At 39.4% G+C, this 15,535-nt stretch overlaps 1 protein-coding gene across 3 annotated transcripts in view; it reads right to left on the bottom strand.

Moving 5' to 3' along the window:
- The window catches only part of PRKAR2B (protein kinase cAMP-dependent type II regulatory subunit beta), an 88,552-nt gene that overhangs the window by 17,033 nt on the left and 55,984 nt on the right, over positions 1–15,535 (bottom strand). For all 3 annotated transcript variants that reach the window (XM_065847400.2, XM_071803435.1, XM_071803434.1), the window contains 2 exons: positions 6,242–6,294; positions 5,041–5,124 (listed from right to left, as the gene is read on the bottom strand). In XM_065847400.2, the coding sequence (XP_065703472.1) occupies positions 5,041–5,124; positions 6,242–6,294 (137 nt within the window). The remainder of the gene's footprint in view (positions 1–5,040; positions 5,125–6,241; positions 6,295–15,535) is intronic.

Raw genomic sequence — 15,535 nt, forward strand, 5'->3', positions numbered from 1 at the left:
CCCTGAAAAGTGAAAAAAATGCTAACACATCAATTCTTTAAAAGTACTTTTTATTTAAGTGAGTTAACTCAGGAGTTCCTTGCTCTACTGACATTAGTTGACCAGTCACATCCTTATCAATCCACAAAGTTAAGGAAAGTTTCAAGAAAATTCAAGTAACTTCACAGACTTTAAGGAATTTAGAACAGCTGGGCTTTAAAACATAGCGTGCTGCTCAAGGAATTACACCAGAGCTGATGTTCCTTTATACTATGCTATATTTTCAATCAAAGACCATATTTGAAATATTGATATTTATAGACACTTCTCCATAAGTTTACCTATCTGATATTCAAACACTGCTATCGGGTAAATGCAGGCTTGAGACTGTTGTGTGTGTCTAGAAAGTCCTACGTTGTCTCAAAGTCTGAAGGTTATCTTTTTCTCCTCTCTCTCATTTCATCTCACATTAAAATGGTTCTGCTGTTCTTTACTTTTATTTGAAGGCTCTTGTCTGTTCAGATGGACTCTTTAATTCAAATACTTAGCAGTACTGTGAGTCACCTCCTAACTACTGCAACTTCTCCTTCTGCTTTAATGATACCCGTATGTTATCCTTTCATTCAAACTAAAATACAGCGTGTCAGGGTGGGATAAAATTTTAAGAAAGGGTGGACTCGGTTCAGTATCAATGCTGTAACACATGTTGTTATATTGTATTTCAGAGTGGTGCCCTTTCTAGGAACGGTGATTGACACCTTGCTAAAAGGTCATCAGGGAAAAGCCATTGAGCACTTTACATTGTCTCTTCCCCTCTAACTCACTGATCTCTGAAACAATGTTTTTCATACACAGAACTGTAGCAGAAAGAGGCTGAAGTTCAATGCAAGGAAAAAAAAAAAAAAAAACCAACAACAGTGGGAGCTGGAGACTCTATCCATACAGGGCTTGACTTTTGTTCCAGAGACTTTAGCATTGGCAGCTGAAGATATGATCTCCCTCCAAGATGGAGGTTTTTTGGTAACACACCAGAGAGCGAACTGCAGTAGCTGGCACCACGTGTGCTCGTGCTGCTGGTTGGAGAGGCAGAGGAGAGGAAGACAGCCGGGACAGGAACATCTAAATCACTGCAGTGACAGCGGCAGAGCTCTTGAGTCACTGCCTCGCACCAGAACAAGGAGGAGTGGGAGAAGTCCTCTGGGGACTACAGATCTCAGCTCCACAGAAGGAGCAAGCCAGACTGAATAAGGCTACATTTTAATTACCTTGCTATCTTCAGAACTCAGTAGCTTTCCAATGCCTTTTATGAGGAAAAATGAAAAACTCTTTTACAAAAATTATCTTATTCAACTTTCTAGTACACTGTCTGTGGCAGGTTTAAAGCAGAAGGAAGTGTTCTTAATCCACTGGACATCCTGAGCAAAGGGCAATAAACAAGACTTGGAAGATCCCAGGAGTGGATTTCGAGGCTTTGAATTGCAAAGCTCCACAAGGGGAGGACTCCGCTAAGAAGACTTCTGCTAAATACCTGTAACAGACAGTGGGAACTATTAGCAATTACAAATAACTGATCCAGAAGTAAAAAACGAGCTCAAAACATCAAGGGAATAAGGTATTGAGACAGCAGCACAGTCCAAAGACCATCTCCACTAACAGGGGAAGTGATCCCTCAATATTCCCTGGAACAGTTATATCAAGTGCCCACACTAGAACAGTTTAACACTCTACATCTACACCACGTTACAATATCGCTGATGCAAAGCCAATAGATCTGTGCCCTGCAGACCAAGTGGCTGATGACTGCTATTAGAAAAGGAAGGTCAAATAAAGTGTATCCCCCCAGATCAGCAAAACTGGTAAACAGGTAACAACGGACAAGGAGAAGGTTGAGGTACTCAACAACTTCTTTGCCTCAGCCTTCACAGGCAAGCTCTCTTCCCAAATGTCTCAAGTGAAAATGAACTGCAAGACAGCGACTGGGGGAGCAAAGTCCCTCCCACTGTAAGTGAGGATCAGGTTCATGACTACTTAAGGAACCTGAACCTACATAAGTCTATGGAACCTGATGTGATGCACTGTAGAGTCCTGAGGGAATTGGGTGATGTAGTTGCCAAGACACTCTCCATGATATTTGAGAAGTTGTGATAGTCAGGTGAAGTCATTGGTGACTGGAAAAAGGGAAACATCACACCCATTTTTTAAAAAGGTAGAAAGGAGGAGCCTGGGAACTACCAACCTGTCAGCCTCACCTCTGTGCCTGGGAAGATCACGGAACAGATCCTCCTAGAGGCTGTGCTAAGGCACATGGAGGACAGGGAGGTGATATGAGACAGCCAGCACAGTGTCACCAAGGGCAATCCTGCCTGACCAACCTAGTGACCTTCTACAATGGAGCAACTACATCAGTGGGCAAAGGAAGGCTATGGATGTTGTCTGTCTGGACTTCTGTAAAGCCTTAGACATGGTCCCCCACAACATCTTTCTCTCTAAATTGGAGAGATATGGATTTGATGGGTGGACTGTTCGGTGGATGAGGAATTGCTTGGATGGTCACAGCCAGAGAGTAATGGTCAATGGCACAAAGTCTGAATGGACATCAGTAACAAGTGGTGTCCCTCAGGGGACTGAGACCAGTACTGTTTAATATCTTTGTCAATGACACAGACAGTGGGACTGAGTGCACCCTCAGCAAGTTTGCAGATGACACCAAGCTGAGTGGTGCAGTTGACACACCTGAGGGATGGGATGCCATCCAGAGGGACCTGGGTAAGCTCGAGAACTGCACCCATGCGAACATCATGAGGTTCAACAAGGCCAGTGCAAGGTCCTGCGCTTGGGTCAGGGCAACCCCCAGTATCAATACGGGCTGGGGGATGAAGGGATGGAAATCAGCCCTGCGGAGAAGGACTTGGGGGTCCTGGTGGATGAGAGACTGGACATGAGCCGGCAATGTGTGCTTGCAGCCCAGAGAGGCAATTGTATCCTGGAATACATCAAAAGGAGCGTGGCCAGCAGGTCAAGGGAGGTGATTCTGCCCCTCTGCTCTGCTCTGGTGAGACCTCACCTGTAATACTGCATCTTGGAGACCCTTAGTACAGGAAAGACATGGACCTGTTGGAGAGGATCCAGAGGAGGGCCACAAAAATGATCAGAGGGCTGGAGAACCTCTCATATGAGGACTTTCAGTACTTAAAAGGGGCCTATAAGAAAGGTGAGGACAGACTTTTTAGAACAGCCTGTTACAACAGTACAAGGGGTAATGGTTTTAAACTGAAAGAGGGATGATTCATAAGGAAGTAATTTTTTACAGTTAGGGTGGTAAAACACTGGCCCAGGTTGCCCAGAGAGGTGGTAGATGCCCCATCCCTGGAAACATTCCAGGCCAGGCTGGACGGGGCTCTGAGCAACCTGATCTAGTTGAAGATGTCCCTGCTCATGGCAGAGGGGTTGGACTAGGTGACCTTTAAAGGTCCCTTCCAATCCAAACTATTCAATGATTTAGACAGAAGATCTTCTCACTGGAAGAGAAAGCAGATCTCATCCAGAGGATTGATACTATAGGAAGATACTACCAAGAAACTGCATAAAGCCAGAATCAGGAAAGCAGTAGCTCAATGTTAACGTAACTGCAGATTCTAGGAGCACACGATAATCCATTGTCACAGGGCTCATAAGAGAGAAATGTTTAGAGACTAATCAAGAGGGGTCCTCCAAAATGCCATTGGCGGGCTAATGTAATGATGGTCTGGCCAAGTGCAAGCCAGGACACAGCAACAATAAGGATGTTATACAATAAAGCAATTTCACATGCAGAGCAGATGCCCACAAACTACTATATCCCTGAAGATATGCAGCAAAATAGTTCAGGAGTGGAAGGGGCAAATGTTTGGGTGTCTTGAGCTTCAACAAGTATAGTGGAAGAGCTAATTAACTATCCATTAAACAGACAGCACGAGGGCATTAGTTAAGAAATCATCTGTGTCAGGATCCCTAGTGTCCCAAGAATGCAGAGCTATTAGCACCTATGTGAGACTTTTGATGCCCTCCTATAGCTCTAACTGCAGGGTTCTGCAAAGCTGGGGGTCTGTGGTTCACTGCTCCTCAGGGCCTCTCCAGGAACACGGAACAGCCTGTGTGCTGACAAAAGCAGGAGTGAGAAACCTGCAGCACGAATTAATGTGGATTCTCTGTAACAGAACCTGACTTCCAGACAGAGCTGCAGGCTGGTCTTCCCATTGGCTCCCTCTTGAATCAAATTTAAAACTTTCTGTTCTCATGCTTAAAACTCTACATACTTATTTCCCTTTCCCCATGCTCCCTGCCCTGACAGCACCAAATCAATTCTCCTGAGAAAGCATTTGGTGTGCTGCAAGTCAGCCCATCCTCAGTGTGGATGTGTTGACTGATACACTCGCCTTTTCCCTTAAACAACCCAGTGCTTTTTTGAAGCATTATCACCTTTCTCTGATCCAGATCACTCATTCACTGCATTTCAGCTTTCTTAAAAGCCCATAATTGTTTTTATAGGCAACAGACAGAAATTATCTGTACAGAAGAAAATTGTCTGTGGCGTTTTTACAATATCTGTATTAAGCTGAAATAATAATGTAAACACCTCACTATTGCCATTCTCTTACTCTCTATTAGATAATTTGCTGTTCAATTACATGTATAGCTAAGCTGTGGGTTTTAGGTTTTGATGGAGCACTCAGCACCCTTTTGGATGAAAAAAAAAATGAACGACCTAAGTGTTCCAGTTAACTGATGAGTTTATATACTTCCATGTAAAGCAAGAAGATTTAAAAAAAGAAAATACAATACTTAACAATCATATTAATGTATACATTTATTTAATGTACTCCAAGGCTATGATTCATTGTGGTGAACAAGAGGCTCTGTATACAGGACACATCAGTTATCAAAACGGCATTTCTGGAGTTTGCAATGGGGTCAAAAAAGGACACATAAGAACTTACAACAGTCAAATTTGTAAACTTCTGTTCAAAACTTCAAGAGAATTAATTCTTAGTAGCACGTTGTGCATTACCAAGAATCTCTTACCGGATCTAGGTTCTTAAAAAGAAGAATGTCCTTGCACGCCTCCTGCAGTCTGTTTCTTTGATCATCTGTTTTAGGGTGAATAATCTGAGGGGTATAATAGAAAAACCTTTAAAGTGGTTATCACATGGCAGCACTAGGTGAAGGACTGAGCTAATTCAGCTAAGCATTTTACACAATATTTTGGCCATGCTTCATAACACTTTCTGGATTTGAATGAACACTCATTGATAACATTATATCACCATAGTGTTAGCAAATGAAGCACTGCTGTATTTAAGCTAACAAGATCTTTACATTTGTAGAATCCAGTTCATTTCTGAAAGCCATTCTGGATACCTTGATCTGAAGTATTGCTGCATAAACGTTACTCCACTACTCTCTAATCAAATTTGGAGCATGCATGTTTTACAAAAAGCATCACTGTTACATTTAGCTCTTTGCCATGACTACTTCCCAAAGACTATCTATGTTAAATCTATATTGGAAGTTCCACAAAGTAAACAACAAACTTGGCACTATCCAAGTGAGTCAGAGATTTACTAAATTACCAGTGCCTGCTTAATGAATCAATCAAGTTGCTCCATGAATACACATGCTTAAAAAGGTATGCCAGGTTTCAAAGCTGTGATACTGTAGGATAACTTTTTTGAAAGTTTTACAAGCTAGAAATTAGGTAGAATATAAACATTTAAATTTGTCCTAAAAGTCATACTTATGCTATTTCATATTAAAAGCTAAGTAAATGCCTTTAAAACGGTGACATAAGTAAAATAAATATAGTTCATTAGTTATTGCACTGTACATCTGAAAATCTTAGTGATTTTATAATTTACTTTTTTTTTCTGCCTTATGAAAAATACTAGAATATTGAGAAAACCACTTTGAGATTATGGGGACATCAAGTAAGTACTTTAAGGAGCAGGCGCTCTCTGGGCAAATATAATTGCACAGAAATTTTTCCTTAACAGACCATGTATCAAAGGTGTGGTAATTCTGAATAATACTCACATCAGGTCCTACAGAGGTGACTATTACAGAGAATGTGTAAATGTTCCTTTAGCATGACAACCCAAAAGGTTATTAAAGTACTTTATAATAAGAATGCTTTTAGAAAGGAATGGTAATGCTGGTTACATTTTTCTTCCTAAATTGGATGCCTGAGAACTGAAAAAATAAGTATTTGACTCAAAGTATTAAATACCCTAGATTCTGCGTCGTCCTCTTCCTCATCAGGATTGTAAGCTTCTGCACACACTGAAATAAAAGAAGTATAATCTTAATTCAAAGTACAATAATGTTTCACAAAATTTGCACAACAGAAATGCATTGTGTGGCACAGTATTAACACACAGTAATGTAACACATTAATAGAGAACCACAGAAGATACTGCTGACAGGGTCTGTAGCAGATCATCTCTGAAATGCAGGTGAAACAAAGCTACATTTGTATCGTTTTGAACAGTTTTCTGTATTTGAAAGGATCTCTAATATAGTTAAAAATTTCTCACCTAACCTGTTCTAAGTGATCTTATCTTACTTTTTTTTTTTTTTTTCTCCTTTTCCTCCTGATGGCTAAACATTCATTCTTGTTAGAATGTAAGTTTTCCATGCTGGAGGCAGAAACCCTTCACCTGTGTAAGTTCAAGGTGATCTGAGGGTTGTTGGTGGTTTTTTTGGCATTTTTTGTTGTTGTTTTGGTTGTTTTGGGGTTTTGTTTGGTTTAATTTGTGGGTTTTGGTGTGTTTTGGTTTTGTTTTTTTTCTTTGGTTGGGTATTTTTTTTTGTTTTCCATACTGGAAAACTTTTCTCTCCTACCTATATTTTACTTTTCAAGGTAAATAATACTGGTTCTTCATTTTTTTCCATACAAGTCACGTTTCTCAGCTCTCTAACTATCCCCATTGCCATTCTCTGAAGTCCCTCCAATTAGCCCTATCTTTATTGACATGTGATGCTTAAAACTGGACCCAGTATTTGAGCAGAGTACTGAGTACAATAGATGAATTATTCCACACATTTTGCAAGCTATATGTCTTTTTCATCCATCCACACCTTTTTCATAACAGCTTATGTTTATTCATGTAATCTTAATGACCTATGTATCATTTTCAAAAGCCACTGGTCACCCAGCTGTCCTGTGTCCTGTATAGGGCTATTCTGCCCAAGTGTAGCACTACGCACTTGCACCTATTAAATATTAATGTTACCTTTTTCCCAAAGCCATTCCTCCAATGTGCCAAGATCATTTTCAGTTCTAATCCTGTTCTCCAGCATCCTTCCAAACCTCTCTCCATTTTGTGACAGTTGCAAATTTAATAAGCATATTCTCTAATACATAATCCAGATTATTAGTAAAAAACCACAACAGTCTCTACAGTAAACTCTTGCGGAAAACACACACAGCAGTGAAATAGCAGTAGCTGCTCGGAGGTTACCTTATCCACCCAGTTTTGCAGCTGTATCCTACGCAACTTACTTTAAGACACTGCTTGATGTTCCCCAGCTTGTTGATTGGGGACTTTTGTGAGACAGCATTCAAAATTTTCTGAAAATGAAAATGTAGGACACCTGCTCCTTTTCTTTTATCCACAGATTTTCATCTCTTGTTATCAGGTATTTGGTAGTTCTAACAAACCCATGCTGGTTACTGTTTGTTGCTTTCCTCCAGGTACTTACAAAATGTTTGAATATTTGTCTGTAATTTCCTTAGGAACAAAAATGATTCGTAAATCTGTGATAGGCCTCTTCCATCCACAGCTTCACCACTATTTTAAGGCTTTTCTATTTTTCTGTTTTTTCACACTCTCTCATTTTTCTTCTTCAGATTCTCAATGGTAAATGTTAACAGGGCTGAGACTGATTTAGCCAGTTCTTCCCGTTTCCAAGTATAGCGCGTCTCAGGCACAGCTAACCAGGGAACACCTAACATGTTAAGTACTCTCTGATGCGTCCTTTCTCTATTCTAGGCTGAGTTTTCCATATGCTCTTACTACCGTTAGTGAAGACTGACGTGCTTCTGTTAAACAGCAGAGCAACACTTTCCTGGAACACGCTCTAACCAGAAATACACTTCCAGAACAATTTCTGTTACTCTTCATGTTCATTCTTGTACACAGCCTTTTCTTGTTCACATTTTTTGGCCTTGGATTCTTTGATTTACACACACCCCTCTTCCTCCTTTTGCTATTCTTTTGCACGTGTTCTGAATAATCCAACCTAGTTTTAATTTCCTACTTGCTTCCTTCTTGTACTTGATATAAATAAGGTGCTTATGTTTTAGACAGGTTTATTTTCCTATTCTTTTTGTCCTTCTCCTGTTCTGCCTCAATTTGCATTTTTTCTTTTTAAGGAAAAAACAATTCCTTTAACAACTTTTCTCCAGACTCCTTTCCAAAGAGATTATGCCCACAGTCCTCTCATACCCCATTAAAACCTGTTGTTCTGATTCTTTTACGCAGCCTCTTTCCCCTCCCAAAATCTGTAAGCTCTATCATGCCAGGGTTATTCTTACTCAAGCCGCCTTTTCTCTCCCTATTCTTGAACAGTTTCTCCCTTAGAGTTGGTATCAAATAGAATAGCTTCCCCTTCAGTTGCGTTTCCCATCATCTCAAAATTTGGTCCTAAGTGCATTGCAAAACATGTTGGGCAGTTGGTATTCTCCTTTATTGGTTTCCAACAGATGATTGATTGATTGATTGATTGATTGATTGTTTCATTGAAATCTCTCATCACCACCATCCCCTGTACTCTGTCAATAAAAATCCCAATCTACCTGATCTGTCCGTTGGTCTGTGCAATGCCTGTGTAACTATAGAGCCCCTTTAGTATTACTCACACAACACCAGAGTGTCCAACCCCTACTACAGCAGGGTCAAAGCACAAGTGCCTGAACCCAATACACAACAGAAATATCCTTGTCCTCCTCCCTGTCCTCCCATCATGTCTTTGCTGTGCTGGTCCAGTCACACTGTCACTCATGGATTAAGATTTCAGGTCCTCTTGTTTATTCCCCACATTTCCTATGCTATTACACAAACAAACTCTAAAGTAGTGACCAGCTAGACCCATTAATGTCCTCATTATCCAACCCAATTAAGATTATTTAATGGCAAAACATATCATTGCACATATTATGCAGAGTCTCAAAGAAGTCTTGGTCCTCACCACATGAGGCACCTGGAAAACACTAAAATGACAACTTTATAAAACTTGGCATCTTTAAAAAAAAATAAATTTGATAGAAGTCCCTCTGGAACTGACTGAAAAATTCCTACCAAGTTTACTAGGAACTGAATTTGGTCCCAAATAATTACAAATGCCCACAAAAGGAAGTCTGCAATCTGTTGAACAAGTATAATATTTTACCTCTGCATAAACAAAATGTTCCTACCAACTGTTTTTGTGGTACTATAGTTACTTCAGTCTTCTCTGAAATAAACTTCAGGGGATTTTATTTCAATAGCAACAATAGTAACACATCAAGTAAGCACCATGGCCCATCACAACGTAAATCTCTACTTTGAGCTGGTATCAGTCTCTGCGCCCTTGTGCATGTATGTACATAGGAGTCAACAAATCCATATTAAAGTACAGTGTGCTGCTGGGGGTACAAATAGTCCGTCTCAGTCTGATGTACAGTTACATCCTGTCCTTGCCTCCGATAAAACCTCTACATGAAAAAAAATATACAAAACAGGAAATTAATTTAATAGCTTTGATGTTTTCATCCCAGAACTTACAGGTCTCAGAAAGCCTGGCTGAAAATCTAACAGCCTGCCAAACCACATGAAATAAACCGAATTTAGCCTCATACGTGCCCACCCCGAATCACGCTATCAGTCCCTTTCACAGAGCCCGAAGCAGGATCAGTTCAGAAACAGGGTGTGTTCCTGAGGTGTCTGTGGCGTCTGGTGTCTCTGCTCCAACTTCACCCTTCTCTGCTAGAAGTTCATTTCAAGTCAATCTCAGTGACTATTATCAGCAAGTGCCTTTTATAAATACTTCTTCTTTATCACTGATTATGGACAATATATTTAAGAACTGCAGTTTCTCCTGGCTACTGCCTTTCTGTCCAAATTTTAAAATGATTTATTCTTATAATCTGTGATGAGAAGCCTATTCTTCTGGTTACAATTCTGTACTTTGCCTTGGTTTATCTTTTTGCCATAATCACAGATGGATGCAATTTTCATTCGGGCCACAAATATTATACCAGTCTGTGGTTCTGTGTTTTAAATATGGAATTTCCTTCCCTTCCTCGCTTACCGCAGTGATCTGCCCTGCAGACTTTACAGTCTAGTAATATTAATTGCTAAGTTCGCAGCACTAGATGTGTCAGGGAAAAACTTGATAGGTTTTACTTCTGTTCTTGAAATATGGCTTCTGACATTACTACAACCAACTGAATTTCATGACATGAACACTGGTGGTTTGAGACATGAGAATCCTAATGACATAAAGCATCTAATGCTAAGACGCCTCTTACGTACAGAACCATATCTGCAGAAGTCACCTGGATTCCAGTTACAGTCAATGGAGAGAAATGGGCACATGTACAAAGTGATTCACCTAACCCGTATTACACATCCAGATGAGATTAATCTAAAATGTGGCTCACTGGCCAAGATAAACCCTATCCCTCTTGAAATGAGTCCTGTTAGTTACAACAACCTGCAAGACTGGTTTCCGCGCTTCTCCATTTAGTTAATATTTCTTGGAAAATAAAGAAATTAATCATTTGATTATGACAGTGGGTTGCTCATGCAATAGCACAACTTCTCTATTCTTTTTGTATATTCCAGGGAGACAGTCTGTGCTCCCCACTCGTTTTGTCTAAGAGTTGACTGACACCATGTCCCTTAATTATTTTGAAACATTCTATGATTCCACAAGTGCACTGCTGGTGGCTGCAATGCTCATAGTGTTCAGCATTTTATTTTTCTATCTGTCCAGCTCACTCCACACTCCTGACATAACACAGTACACAGTGATTTCATCATGCCCAAACACCCTGCCACATTTTGCTACATGTTGCTGCTGAATGGCAATACTCACATCATTGCTCAAAACATAGTCCTAATACCATTCTTAGGGACCTATTTAATCCCATGCATAATTATGGTATTGAAAAAGAGTGATACAAACACTGTACATATAGCTCTACTGGTTGCCAAGCTCGACTAAGTGAAACTATTTTTATTCAGTTTTTCCAGCTGAGGGTTATGTTTCACATATAATTTCCCAAGATGGACACAAACACAAACAAGCCCAAATACATCAATGCAAAATATTTGTAAGAAAAGTCTGAATTGTCAAAAGGCAGTGGATTATTAAAATACATGTGCTGAAAACTGCACACAACTCTAGATGGATTGCTTTGTCAGCACGAAGAGGTAAGCTTTTATAATTCCTAACTCATCACTCCAAGTAAAGTCAATTTTCTGGTTTTCAGCTAGTAAATATGTTTTATATTCAAAACCAGAAATACAGTCACTTCAGATATGAATTAATTATAAAATGAAAATTAACATACAGTTAGTAATCATCAGATCACCAAAAATGTAAGTCATGCTCTATCTATTCCTTTGATGTATCAGGAAATAAGAAGCTATCAATAATGAAATGAATGAAAATCCATATATAGTCATAAAATAATGTATTATACTCAAAACATGGCTGGAAAAAAAAAAAAATCAGTATGTGTGTACCTTTTCCCTTTTCTAAAATACAAAACCTCCAAGTCATAAAGCAAAAAAAGAGCTGTGGAGATATTTCTTCATCCCATTCAGGGCAAATCAAGAGCAGAGTTTTGCCAGCACAACTAATCAGGCTGGAGAATGAAAACCAACCATCTCTAACCCCTGCAGCTCTGCCAGCATGCCACACGTTCCAAACAACATCCCTAACCACGACCACTATGCCCATCTCCTCATACAGCAAGAATGTCACTTCCCCGGTTTAGCTGTACAGAAATTGCTATGGTGACTTAAAGGCAGTGTGAGATTTTTCCCCATTTTGTCAGGACATACTTCTCTCCATCTACTAAACCCAGATTAGAAACGTGGTGAGCAGAGACTCCTTGCAGGGTAGGTGGTAGTTCCAAACTAGACCGCAAATACTATGGGACCTCCAAAGCTGCTGACACAGAAACCCATTTTTTAACATCTCACCAAATCTTACCACTGCAGGATGAACTAGCAAGAGAGCCCTGCACCCCAAAATCCCAGAAGCGTAAGTAGTTTTTCTTTAAACAAAAGCAACCCTGTGTGATGGCAGCAATTAGAAATAACTGGTCATGGTCTCTGATGCTTACAACTACCAAATCTCATGTTATTTCTAGACCTGGTTGTGACTGAACCACATGGAAGATGAGATTGAAGAGCTTTAAGTAAACTTAAGGACTGAAAAACAACACAGAAAAGGAGATCAACTTTTCCCTCTATCTAAGTGCACAAAGAGATGAGAAAATTTATCTGATTCCATGCATGATACAATAAGGCAATACCAACTGGCTCTGATGCTGAGATCCATTTGTGCAAAACCCTGAGACTATTTCAAGGAGTTAAGTTTACTTCAAATATAAGCTAATTTGGAACAAAGCATGATCGCTGGGGCTATCATTTCCCATGATACTGTCAAAAAGAAAGCATCTGTGAAACGCCTACACCTGATAGGGTCACTAAACTGAAAGTTAATTTAAGCATTATTAGGCAAATTAATACAAAAATGCCTGACAGCTTGCAATTCTGTGTTATTACTACATTACACATAGAACATTACAAATGCTATCCAAACTGGAATAAAAGTATGTATGCTCAGGAAAAAAAAAAAAGGTCTGGCAATCACATAGACATGAATATTCTTTAGATTTTCTCAGATGCAACAAACCCAAAATTGAAGAAATTCCCTTCCAATCTACCAGATTTATGGGGTAGTGACTTTTGAGTGGTCCACCACCTCACATACATGACTAAGTGCTCAGGACACTAGCCTAAAAATCCAAAGCTGAATAAAATCAAGGCAGCTTGTTTGCTCTTAATTATCTGGAAGGTGGCCTTCAGTTCATCAGGCAGGGACTGACTGAATCAGTCTTGGGAGCACGGCCAAGACAGTCTCTTTCAAGATCAGCTGCTCATGAAGGACAGTTATCTCCTCTTGCTTTCAGCATATAGACTGAAATTCTCCAAAGGTTGCCTGATAGTCACGAACACGTACCAAATACTGAGTTTGTGCTCAGCTACGCAGCTTAACGCCAGAACCTTTTGCCAGAGCTGGAAGACTTTGCTCAGTCTGCACTACATGCTTGCAAGAAATCAAACACTCCCACAATCAACTTTTACACAGTATTTTCTCTCGTCCATCTGCTACCAACGCTATTTCTAATTAGTCAAACTTCAAGATATTTCCTCCAGCATTTCCGATTAACGTGAAGTGCCTAATATAACATGTAGCATCTTGAATGCGGTCCATGCCAACAGTGAGTCACAGAACCTCCCAATGATTCCCCATTCAAGAGTGCACATGAGGTTTATTCATATTTCACCAATCCTCACGCTGAAGCAGGGATTTCATCAAGATGGTACTGAACACTATGAAAGCCCATTTGAAGAAATGTGATTGCCCACACAAGACATTTTTAGATAACTTTATCCCAAGAGATTTATTTGCGTGTGGGCACATGTTATTTGGTATTTAACAGTGAAAACTGCGATGTGTTAGACAGCAGTAACCTCCTGTACTCCAGAGGTCAAAGCAAGCTGCATCGCAGCCAGCATGCTCCTCGCTGGGTCAAACATGTGCACTCTTCCCTGGAATCATAGTGGTTTGAATCGCTAAATAGGCTTCTCCACAGAAACAGTGTGTTCCAACTTCACCGCAAGGAGCTGAAAAGACTTCCCTGTTTTTTAAACAGGGAAGCAGAAAGGGTTTTAACAGAATTTCCCTAAGGACTTACATAGTACTTAGTCCTTTTTCTAGTCCTATTTCAGTTCTTTCCATAATTGTGTAATTTGTCAAGATGGAGCTAAAAAAACAACCAGGCTTCTGGCTGATGGTAGGAGACAGTTTTACTTGGCTTCTCAGGACATGCTTGACTTCATCTGGCTGGTTGGCGAAAACCGGTACAAACACACATCACAGTGTCCAGGACACTACAGGTAGTTATTAAACAATAAAATAATTACAAAAGTAAGATGCACTTCTGCTAGAAGAGTTTGCCAATATATACCATGTACTATACTACCTACTCTATAAGCTTTCCCAGTATAGCATATGGAGTAGCATAACATATAGCAACACACTGTACTCTGGTGTTGACTTGTGTAACCTTCTGTTCTCATTCTCATAGGAGTCCAAGCAGCTCACGATGCTACAGTATGTTTTTTGGGACATATCTGAAATACGCATAAATATTTGACAAAGTCTGAGCAGACACAGCTCTCTTTGCATACATTTTCACTTTATATTTGCTAATACTACAAGATTAAAGCAGAACTGCCCCCAGTTGTTCCTCCCATATTTAGTACTTCATGGCCATCAACTACAGCTTTTTTTCTTATTGAAAAGTCAGCATCAGAAAGATCTCAGAGAGTGTACATTGTTTTCCCACTAGAAAACTCATCCTTACATAGAAAGCGAGTAAAGATAAATTGCAGCTATTAAGAAAACATATTCTGAACAACGCAACGTAGTCTTTTTGCCTATTTTGTATCTGCTTTTTAAAATCAGATTTAATTATTTTACATCAAAATATTTTTCACTATAACAAACAGCTTTGAAACCTGATTTGCTACAAACATTTTAAAAATTGAAGCTACAACTGTTCATCTCCAGAGCCTACAACCTGAGATGTACATGTCTGCATTTTTAAACTAGCAACATAGTAGTACAGTTTAAAGAAACCATATACAATGCAATAAACCACAACAGCAGCTTGCTCTTACCCAAAATGAATTATCTGTCTAGTCTGACAGTGTTTGTAATTTATACTGTACATCACATCGGGTTTCATATAATACAGCCAAAAATTATAAAAGAGTTGCTGTTGATTTTTACTATGTAAACTTCAACAAGAAACTTAGATGAGTTCTAGTACATTTGAAGACACATTAAAGTGGTCAATAGCATACTTAGCCAGTTCTTGAAAAATGACAGTAGCCAATTTTTTCGAACTTGATGGCAAAATTATACATATTGAATACCATAAAGAGGAAAGAGAAATAGACATTTGAATTAATTTATTACCCATTAATATCTTTTAATCCCTCCTTTGGTTTGTCCACTCATGTCTTGCCCTCAATCTTGCATAATATCTGAAAAAGGAGGCATTAATTCTGGTTGTTAAATGAAATATTTGTACTTGGGGCTTAATTATTAAAAATAATTATTTTTAATGATGGGCTAAATATGAAATATGTGTGCAAAAAGACACCACTGAAATTACAAACCTAACAAAGTAAAAAAAAAAAAAGGAAAGAAAGAAAATAAAGAAAATGGG

Source organism: Patagioenas fasciata, chromosome 1, assembly GCF_037038585.1.
Source record: "Patagioenas fasciata isolate bPatFas1 chromosome 1, bPatFas1.hap1, whole genome shotgun sequence".
Taxonomy (NCBI): Eukaryota; Metazoa; Chordata; class Aves; order Columbiformes; family Columbidae; genus Patagioenas; species Patagioenas fasciata.